Genomic DNA, 10,615 nt, shown 5'->3' with positions numbered 1-10,615 from the left:
TAATTAAAAATGTTTTCCCAGCTAAAGATCTAACGTTTAATAAAGCCAACTTAAGTGTTTTAGAGGCATTACTTGTCCCCTCGTGTTTGGGAGCAGTCTGTGACACACAAGGTATGTTTACTATGTTTAAAGATCTTTTAGAGTGCAGCCCTCTGTGTTTTGACCAGGCCACATGTCTCCTTCTGTCACCTAAAAGTACAGAGATTTTAAAACCTTCTTGTAAACAGGGTCCCAGCTTCTCCTGGGCAAAGTCACCACTGCCATAATCCTCGCAGATGAATATCCAACTGTGACAAACATTGTTCTGCATACAGGGTCAAACGATGTGTCCAAACAACAGTCGGCAGTTATCAACAGACAGTTATCAGTGGTATGGCAGTGGTGACTTCACACATCACACATCAGACTGCGGAGACAGAGCATGAAGGTGGTAAAGAGGAACTACGGGGGGTGAGGCTGGGCAATGTGACTTCGATTGCTCTGTTGAGGGTGGGGCTCGATGGCGAACCTTTGGCCGCTCTGGTGGGGGATTTATGGGGGACAAAAAGGGATTGGGCCGGGGGGTAGATCTGAGCCCAGCATTGACCATCATCTCCTCAGTGAATTTCAGGTGTGGGGAGGAGGGAGAAAGGGAGGGGGAGGAGGGTGATGGCCTGTCAGGGGTTTGGGGGACTGGGGAAGATCGTGGTCCCTGGTCCTGGTCGTTGGTGTTGTTGAGAGAGTTGGAGGCAAATAGGGACCCCTCTTCTTGCCTCAGATGTCTCTCCTTTCTGAGGCTCTTCCCAGGTGGGGGCAAATGGAGCTCCTCCTCAAGGTTTCTGCTGGGCTTTGTCTGTTCTTGGAGTACTGTTTGTTCCTCTTTATGAGATAACTCCTCGTTTATCTCAGCCTTGGCACCAAGCACAGATGGATGACGTATGGAATAAAACAAGTTGGAGGTGAACAGTTTCACCCCTGACTTGTTAAAATTAAATCCATTTGCTTTAAACAGATGCCTGCGTTCCCAAAAAATATTAAAGTTGTTGATAAAATGCACTGAGTGGTCAGTACATATATAAGCATATATACATATACATATATAATGTATAAGCCATTTATTCAGTGTAAACAACCCGCTGAATCTCTCGTCTCCTCCTCTGACCGGCGGTACAGGTCCACTGATGAATACAGCTGCCTTCAGAGAATTTACAGTATTTAGTAATCCAGTAAAGTCCCGTTTCAGAACCTCCGACTGTTGTTTGGACACATCGTTTGACCCTGTATGCAGAACAATGTTTGTCACAGTTGGATATTCATCTGCAATTTGAAGAATTCTCTCCTTCAGGTTGTTGACCATATCGTTAGGAAAGCAGAGGACTTTAGTGTTCTTACCGCACATCCTTTGTACATCCTTTACGGCAGAGTCACCCACAATCAGAGTTTCAGGCCTAGCCTTTAGCTTTCCCTGTGGTCTTTTACTTTTCAACAGATTTTCAGACCTTACTTCGCTGCTTTTAGATGGATGGTTGTCAGATATAGATCCAGGGTCCTTTGATAGTGGAGCAAATCTGTTGTGCAGTTTCACATTCAGTTGTTTTGAAGGTTTGTTGTTAACCTTCCTATTCACGGTTGTCCAGTCCTGTTTCCTCTCGTATACAGGGGTAGAAGAGCTTCTCTGTCTCGTAGGAAGTGAAGGCCAGTTGGTTTCAGAGATTTCAGCTCACTGTGCTCTGCCCGTGATACGTCCTCCCCCTTCCAGGAGACATGATTTATGTCTTGGTTTTGCACCAAGACAGTCCAAGGGGGATTATCGCTTGAGGATTTATAATAATGCACAGAGTCTACTTTCTTGGTCATGTTATCTGTGCTCCTTAGCTGTGTACTAGCTTGCTCATCGCCATTGTTTTGAATCAAAGGCAAGGTTGTTTCATTTCCACACAGTCCATTTACCTCCACGTTTACTTCTAAGCGATGAATTTTTGTCTCCAGTACTGCAATCTTCTGCAGGAGGCTGTGGTAGTCATCTGTGGAGAGGGAAGGCATCTTGTTGCTAGTTAGCCTAGCGGTTAGCACCTTTCCAGGCTATTGAGGCTGTTCGGTGCCCAGATGCTGTAATCAGGTTTCAGCTGTGTCTAGGCCACAGACACACGGAGCGCTGAGGATAAGGTAACTATAAAAATGTTGCTGTTTCTGTTAAGAACACTTTAGTCCTAATGATCTATAAGTGTCCAGAAGCTATCGCAGGTAAGCTCATACGGAAAAAAGGGAAAAAATCAGCATAAAAATCAATAAAAGAAGAAAAGCATTTAAGGAGCAAAGAGATGAAGCGTCCACACTCGCAAAAGGGAGGAGCCAAGCCTGGTAGGTAGTGTTTGATCTTAAAGCCACTGAAAAATATTGAACATTCACCAGGATATTTTGGTGTGTATGCACTGAAACACACCCTGTGTGGTATTTAGAATTGGCATTTATCACGTTCATAAACACTGGTTTATGAGCCTGATGCGGTAAGCTGAGCACAGCTTCAACCTGCTGTTTGTTGAAAAATAGTAACGCAACCACACCACATTTTTTTGTGATTAACGGTAATGGAGTTGTAATAATAGGAATAGTAATTAGTTAGATTACTCGTCACTGAAAAAAGTAACACCGTTACTTGTAAAGCCATTATTTCCATTACTTAGTACAAGGCAACGAAATGTAGTGTGCAAGATATAAATATGAAAACTACAGAAATATCAGGTGGTTCTTCCTCAGAGTCCTCAGGAAGAGGTGCACTTTCTTGACCAGCTTGGAGCAGTTGGTCGTCCAGATGAGATCCTCGGTGATGTGGACTCTCAGGAACTTGAAGCTGCTCACACGATCCACAGCCGTCCCTTTGATGTAGATGGGTGGATGTGGGTCAGCATTCTTCCTGTAGTCCACGATGAGCTCCTGGGTCTTCTCTGTGTTGAGTAGCAGGTTGTTTGTGTCGCACCACTCAGCCAGACGATCCACCTCCTCCCTGTAGGCGGCCTCATTGTTGTCATTGATGAGGCCAATTACCATGGTGTCATCTGCAAACTTAATGATGGTGTTGGAACCATCGGCAGGTCTGGGCTCATCACACAGTTTTGTGGTACACAGGTGTTCATTGTGATGTATATATACATACACATGTGTATTAGGGGTGGAGCTGAGCCCGAATACGGTATTTGGAAAGGCATGAATATCGCGTTTTTTACCAATACTTATTTCGAACAAATACTTGTTCCCAAATACAAAAATATTTGTATTCGGGGACAAGAAAAACTTTTAAATCAAAATGCTGGGTTTCCTTATGAGACCATAGTGCATGCCGGGAGAGTGAGTAAGTGATGTGTAAAAAGTGAGTGACACAGGCTGCTCCACACAGTAACAGAGAAGGCTCGGCTGAGCTATAAAAAACTGAACTGCATTACTATTTTTGTTGAATAGACAACACCCGGCCATGGACCGGTACCGGTCTGTGAGTCGTTTGGTACTGGGCCACGAGTGTTGAGGTTCGGATGTGAAATTTGCGGTTTTCAGGGGTTTTATTTCTTTTTATTGTTAATATTTATTGTTTTTATCATTATCATATATTCAATGATGTTCCTTGTTACATGTTCATTGCTGGATTTATGCAAAAACATCAACTAATATTGCATATTCATAATTATTATAATGGGTATAATTGAAGAATACTTACACTATAACATTAATTAGAAGTGTAATGCAAAAAACTTAATTTTGTATTTTACTCGAATACAAATACAAATAATTTTTCCCCTCAACAAATACAAATACAGATACAAATACCAGCTGCTTTGCACTCTAATGCATCTCTAATATATATTCTATCCCTTTGAAGAGGTGAGGCTTCATAAATGCTAAAGTGGTAAGTGTTATTTCTCAGTTGCAGTGAATAGATAGGAGAAAATAAACTGTAGGAAAGTAAACAGAAGAAAGAAGAAGATAAATAACAATTTAACATAAACCAGTGACACACTCCAGGGCCTGATCACATCTGGCAAGGCCTCCTTGGATGAGGGTGTCTAGTGATAATGGCCGAAACACCCTATAGAGCCAAGATCCACTACTGATGATGCGTCCCAAATCTTAATATGATAATCTAGATCAGATCTTTAATCCCCCCAAAAAAGGCAGATTAGCTTGGGTGAAAGACCGAAAGTTGTGGCCCGCTACAATCTGTGCTGCCTTTGCTCATAACAGCCAAGATTCTCACCATTAAAAGCAATGCATTGTCAAGGAAAGCCTGGAAAGACTGCTAGCAGGAGGGAATAGACCCTAATGGGGCTGGTGTGGTTTAGCGCCTGATACCAGCAGGACATAGCGCTTTTTAGAGTACTTGGGTACACCCAATATTGCTACAGAAATCTCAAAAGAGAAGATACCCCTAGGGTCTGTGAGAGCAGGGGTGGAAGAAGAACCTTTCCGGACGGATTTAATGGCAACGAACCACGGAACAGCACCAACGATGAATAGATCAACCACCACTGCAAATAATGGACCATCAATGACGGTAGGAAAGAAGCTGCAGAACTGCATTTGTGGCTGGTCAAAACTAACAACTGACATGGGTCTTAAAATCCACGAAGGAAGGAAGAAGTGCCTCAGCGAGAAAGGGGCCTCGCATTGACACATACTTTTTGAGAAGTAAGTCAAATCAGTCGATTGAAGATCAGAGGCAGGTGAATCCCCACAGTCCTCAGGGTATCAGCACCCCAATCAAAGTGTCAAACAGACTCCCCCATAGTCTCCAGACTAGAACTCAGTCAAACCCAGCCATAGCAGTTCCCAGTCTAGAGCTTAGCCAGCCACACCCAATATTAGATTCTAGCCCAGGGCCCAGCCATTTAAAATTAGCCCCTAGCTTGGAGTTTAACCACCAACAGCTAGCAACACATTTATGTACAGATTTATTTGTTTTGTGGACTTGGAGAAGGCATCCTACGGAGTGTCCTCTGGCGCCACCGGGCCCTCTGACCACCACCAGTAGAACCAGTAGTACAACACGCCCTCATGCCTGAATGACTACCGGCGAGTTGCACTGACCTCAGTGGTTATGAAGGTGTTCAAGAGGCTGTTGAAGAATATCATCTTCTCCACCATTGCAAACACAACAGATTGGCTCCAGTTTGCTTACCATCCCAACAGAACCACAGAGGATGCCATTGCCCATGTCCTGCACACCACCTTAAGTCACATGGACAAGAAATAGGGTAACTATGTGAGATTGGTGTTTGTTGATTACACTTCAGCGTTCAACACAATAGTGCCCGGCAGACTGTTCACAAAGCTGAAGTATCTAGGACTCAACAGTCACCTGTGTGCATGGGTGTTGGACTTCCTCACTGGCAGAACTCAGGTGATGCAACAGCTTTGTAAAAGGAAGGTGAATGAAACTCCGCCCCTTATGTCACTCACCTAAGAGAAACGAGAAAACAGGTTGTTCAACTTCCTGGGTAAGGAAGGAAGGAAGGTAAAATGAAGGTGAATGAAGCTCCGCCCCTTATGTCACTCACCTAAGAGAAATGAGAAAACAGGTTGTTCAACTTCCTGGGTAAGGAAGGAAGGAAGGTAAAATGAAGGTGAATGAAGCCCCGCCCCTTATGTCACTCACCTTACGAGAAATGAGAAAACAGGTTGTTCAACTTCCTGGGTAAAGAGAAACACACACACAATCAGACTGAGTTCAGAGCAAACTAGCAGCTTCCACTGAGTGAGACCAGCTACAGGAGAGAAAAGTGGAAAACTCCAACACTGCTGCTTCAAGCTGCTGACGCTCCACACACTGAATGTGAGTTTGAGCAAAAACACAATTTAAAGGAAGTTTCAGTGAAGGTAGTAGAGGAGCGAGGGGATCCAGGACTGACTGTACTTCCTGTCTGCTGTTTTCAGCTTCACTCACAGACTCAATGGCTTCCAGATCAGAGGAGGATCTCTGCTGTCCAGTCTGTCAGCAGGTCTTCAGAGATCCTGTTATTCTGTCATGTAGCCACAGCTTCTGTAAAGACTGTCTGAATAGATGGTGGAGAGAGAGACCAACACAACACTGTCCAATTTGTAAGAGAAGATCTTCAAGGGAAGAACCACCTTTAAACCGAGCTTTAAAGAACTTGTGTGAGTCGTTCTTACAGGAGAGAGATCAGAGAACACCAGAGGCTCTCTGCAGTCTGCACTCTGAGAAACTCAGACTCTTCTGTCTGGACCATCAGCAGCCAGTGTGTCTCGTCTGCAGAGACTCAGAAAAACACACCAAGCACAGATTCAGACCCATTGCTGAAGCTGCACAACAACACAAAAAGGAATTTCAGGAAACTCTGGAGCCCTTAAAGAAGAAGTTAAAGGTTTGTGAAGAAGTTCAAGTAAAGTTTGATCAAACAGCAGAACACATTAAGGTCCAGGCCCGACACACAGAGAGGCAGATTAAGGAGCAGTTTAAGAAGCTTCACCAGTTTCTAGCAGAGGAAGAGGAGGCCAGGCTGGCTGCACTGAGGGAGGAAGAGGAGCAGAAGAGTGGGATGATGAAGGAGAAGATGGAGGCTCTGAGCAGAGAGATAGCAGCTCTTTCAGACGCAGTCAGAACCACAGAGGAGGAGCTGAGAGCTGAAGACGTCTCATTCCTGCACAACTACAAGGCTGCAGTCGAAAGAGTCCAGCGCTGCCCCCTGCTGGATGATCCACAGCTGCCCTCAGGAGCTCTGATAGACCAGGCCAAACACCTGGGCAACCTGACCTTCAACATCTGGAACAACATGAAGGACATGGTCTCCTACACTCCTCTCATTCTGGACCCAAACACTGCTCATCCAGAACTCATCCTGTCTGAAGATCTGACCAGTGTGAGAGGAGGAGAAAAGCAGCAGCTTCCTGATAATCCAGAGAGGTTTGATGGATTTATCTGCTCTGTCCTGGGCTCTGAGGGCTTTAACTCAGGGACTCACAGCTGGGATGTCGAAGTTGGAGATGGTACATGGTGGGCACTGGGTGTGTTGGCAGAGTCTGTGCAGAGAATGGGAAGCATACGGTCTGCATTATGGAGAATACGGTTCTATGAAAGTAAATACTCAGCATGCTCACCATCAGCTCCTCTCACTGCTCTCTCAGTCCAGAAGAAGCTCCAGAGGATCAGAGTGAATCTGGACTGGAACAGAGGAAAGCTGTCGTTCTCTGATCCTGATACTAACACACACATACACACCTTCACACACACTTTCACTCACAGGATGTTTCCATATATCAGCACTGATGGTAAACTGAAGGTGTTGCCATTGAAGGTGTCAGTGTCAGTGCAGCAGATGAGTTGAGGATGATGATGTTTCTAATGTTGTTTCCTGTCAGTGAGTTGAAGCTGTTAAACTGCAGCTGTCCTCCTGCTGCCTCGTTGTTCCAAAGCTCTTTGTTTCTCTTTTAGTTTCACTGTTTCTTTCTGTTTCTGCTGTCCACCTTTTCACATGGAAAATCATTTCACTGTTTCTCACTGAATGACTCCCCAAACTAGATTTGAAATTCTATCAAGTTTCTAATCATTCCAAGTGATTCATGTTTCTATTTGATGTGTAAATGGAGATGATTTAGTTTGCTGGGATATGGACTGACATGTATTGAATGGGAGGAGCAGTTTGTTGTTTTTTTCTTGTCTGTTTATGACAAAAAATATATATATTGTTTCTTAAATGTTTCTTATAGAGTTTCTTAAATCTCACAGCCTGAAAAATACCACACATGCCACAATGAAAAAGCTCAAAATGTCTGAACAGTAAATACTAAAGTAAAACCATTAAACCCACTCTGGAACTTAATTTAAAGGTTATTTAACAGAAATTAAAATAAATATATAAAAATTTAAGTTTCTAATCCTGACAGAATTTTCTCATAACGATCAGATAATGTAGAGCAGATGGAGCAGAGATGGGATGAATCTATAAGATTGATTTTTATTGTTTTTTATTTATATTCTTCAATTTGTATTAAAAAGGCACAGACTGCTGAGTTTTTGATGACATAAAAAAAACACACAGCTAAATACTGAATCAATGACTTCGAAGCTTAATATGGAGTTAGAGGTTGTAGATAACTGTGTGATGAATAATAAACACATGTTAAACATTTCTAAAACAAATGTCTCATTCAGACAGATTCCAAAGACAGTAACCAAATTTGGCCACAAGATGGTAGCAGCTGATGTGAGATCCTTTCTGGTAGGGGTGCCTAATCCCAGTCCTCGACAGCTAACGTCCTGCAGCTTTTAGATGCATCCTTGTTCTGACACACCTGAATCAAATGAATGGCTTGTTATCTGGCCTTTGCCAAATATGATTGCATGCTGAAGAGGTAATTAAACCATTTAATTTCAGCTGTGTTGGAGTAGGGATGCATCTAAAAATTGCAGGATAGTAGCTCTCGAGAACTGGGATTGGACACCCCTGCTTTATGGGATGAAAAACTTCTGCTCTGAGACGTCTTCACAGAGACTGGCTCATTTGTCCTGATTTCTGGGTGAATATAGATGAACATCAAAGTGTCAGATGGAGTTATGCCACATGTCGCTATAAAACAGATGACTTATACTCACAGGGACGTGTGATCATGATGTTCTCTCATCTGCAGCTGAGCACTATCTTTTCCCAGCAGAATAACATCTAGTATTATTAAAACCATATATATTAATTCGCAGACTACTGTATATTCTTGAGAAAAAGATTAAAGTCCTCCCGGCTTTCCTCATTAAATCTGAGGCTACGTCCACACGTACACGGGTATTTTTGAAAACGGAGATTTTGAAAACGGACGTTTTAAAAAATAATCCCGTCCACACGTAAAGGCAGAAATGAAGGAAAACGCTGCTAGGAACATGCCAAAGCAACAGGTGGCGATATATTCCTAACCGTGCAGAAATGTTGGCCAATCAGAAGTCTAGAAGCCTCGTTGGGAAAAAGTAAACAAAGCTGGAGCATAGAAGCAGAACCGAGTCGTATGTGTGGAGGGACAGTAACTGTGTGTGTATATGTAAGCATTTAAACACTGCAGAGAGTACAATTAACAGTAATAGTATTGTAGAAATTCATTTCACCGAAACAATAACGTGGCGCACAGAGTGACGTCAAAAAATGCGCACACCTTTGACTCTGCATTTTCTCAGTTTTTCTCGTCCACACGTAAATGCAAGAACGGAGTTTTCAAAAATATCCACCCTGGCCGGAGTTTTTAAAAATCTCAGTTTTTAGTGACCGAAAACGCCGTTAACGTGTGGACAAAAGGTGCAAACGCATAGAAAAAGCTACGTTTTCAAAAATACCCGGGTACGTGTGGACGTAGCCTGAGAAGGTAAAAGGACGTTACATCCAGACCTTATTGTGACAGGTGAGACCTGAGACTGGGAACCGCCCCTAGTAGGTGGGGCTGGGTTTTTCCCTTTTATAAGCACAGGTGCAGGCAATTAGTGATGGTAAATTTGATTCTTTTTCTTAATCGAGTTTTAATGAGTCACTCACCAAAGTAAATCGTGTTTTTTGAGTCATTTGATTCACTGAGTCAGTTGCCCAGAGAGTGCAAAAAATGTACATTTTCACTCAAACTTAATTTGTTTCTCTTTTCATGTAAATCCTACTGCTAAGATGAATGATTCTAAAAGAAAACAACTATTTTATAGAGCAAAAAAGAGCAAAAACATTTCTAAAAGTAAGCAATTTCCTATCAAAATTACTTAATAAACATTTATTTTGTTTATTTTTATTTTATTAGCATTTTCCTTAAATGTGTCAAATATATATTTTCTCATCTAAATTTCCACTGAGCTGTGAGCCAGTAATGCGCCTTAACATTGGTTGCCAACCAAGAAGAAGAAGAAGCTGTGAGCCAGGAGGGAGGGGGTGAGTGAGTGAGTGAGTGAGTGATTCGTTCGCTCTATGGCTGTGTCCCAATTCAGGGTCTGCACCCTTGAAGTACGCGCATTACGTGCACTACGCGTACTACGTACGGTGCGTACTATAAGTACGCACTACGCGTACTACGTACGGTGCATACTATAAGTACGAGAAGTGTGGAAGTGAGAGGCTTGTGAAATGGGACGGTATACGCTTGGTCGCGCTGTTCAGGTTGTCTAGCAACCATGTTACTAACCGCGAGACACTTTACATACAGCTTTGTTTGACAGAAATGAAGGAGAAAAAATGTTTTGTTGGTCATTCATTTTTGTCATGACATCACTTTGATTAGTTGAGTATCTGAGGCTGAGACCACGGGACTGTAAAACATGATTGTTGGGCTTCATTTCTGTGCTGAACAGTCATTTAAGATTAGCTAGTAAATAACAATTAGCTAATGTTGTTCATGAGACTAAAATCATCTCACTGTGGTAATGTAAATATAATATAGCCAATATTATAGTATTGTCAGATTATTATGATATATATATATATATATATATATATCACTGACTTTCAGCTTGTTGTGTTTGTGGATATATGACTGACTTTAATTATTAAACATTCGCACATAAATAAGTGACGTCGTATTCAGTACTTTTGACAGTTCACTCTTCGGCCGCTCCATCTTATTAGGGAAATTCCAAATACATAAATGTAAATTTCAAAACTCAACCCCATCATTT

The 10,615-nt window shown here is 42.5% G+C and overlaps 1 protein-coding gene across 1 annotated transcript; it reads left to right on the top strand.

Annotated features, from left to right (window-relative positions):
- The first annotated feature begins 5,728 nt into the window (after positions 1-5,728).
- On the top strand, positions 5,729-7,672 carry LOC113019732 (nuclear factor 7, ovary-like). Its single transcript, XM_026163552.2, has one exon. It carries the CDS (start codon positions 5,919-5,921, stop codon positions 7,308-7,310), a length of 1,392 nt encoding a protein of 463 aa, XP_026019337.2. The 5' UTR covers positions 5,729-5,918; the 3' UTR covers positions 7,311-7,672.
- The last annotated feature ends 2,943 nt before the right edge of the window (positions 7,673-10,615 follow it).

This window comes from Astatotilapia calliptera, chromosome 3 (assembly GCF_964374335.1).
Source record: "Astatotilapia calliptera chromosome 3, fAstCal68.1, whole genome shotgun sequence".
NCBI classification, from domain to species: Eukaryota; Metazoa; Chordata; class Actinopteri; order Cichliformes; family Cichlidae; genus Astatotilapia; species Astatotilapia calliptera.
Note: the sequence above shows the minus strand (reverse complement) of the source record. Positions and strands in the feature narration are given on the sequence as shown.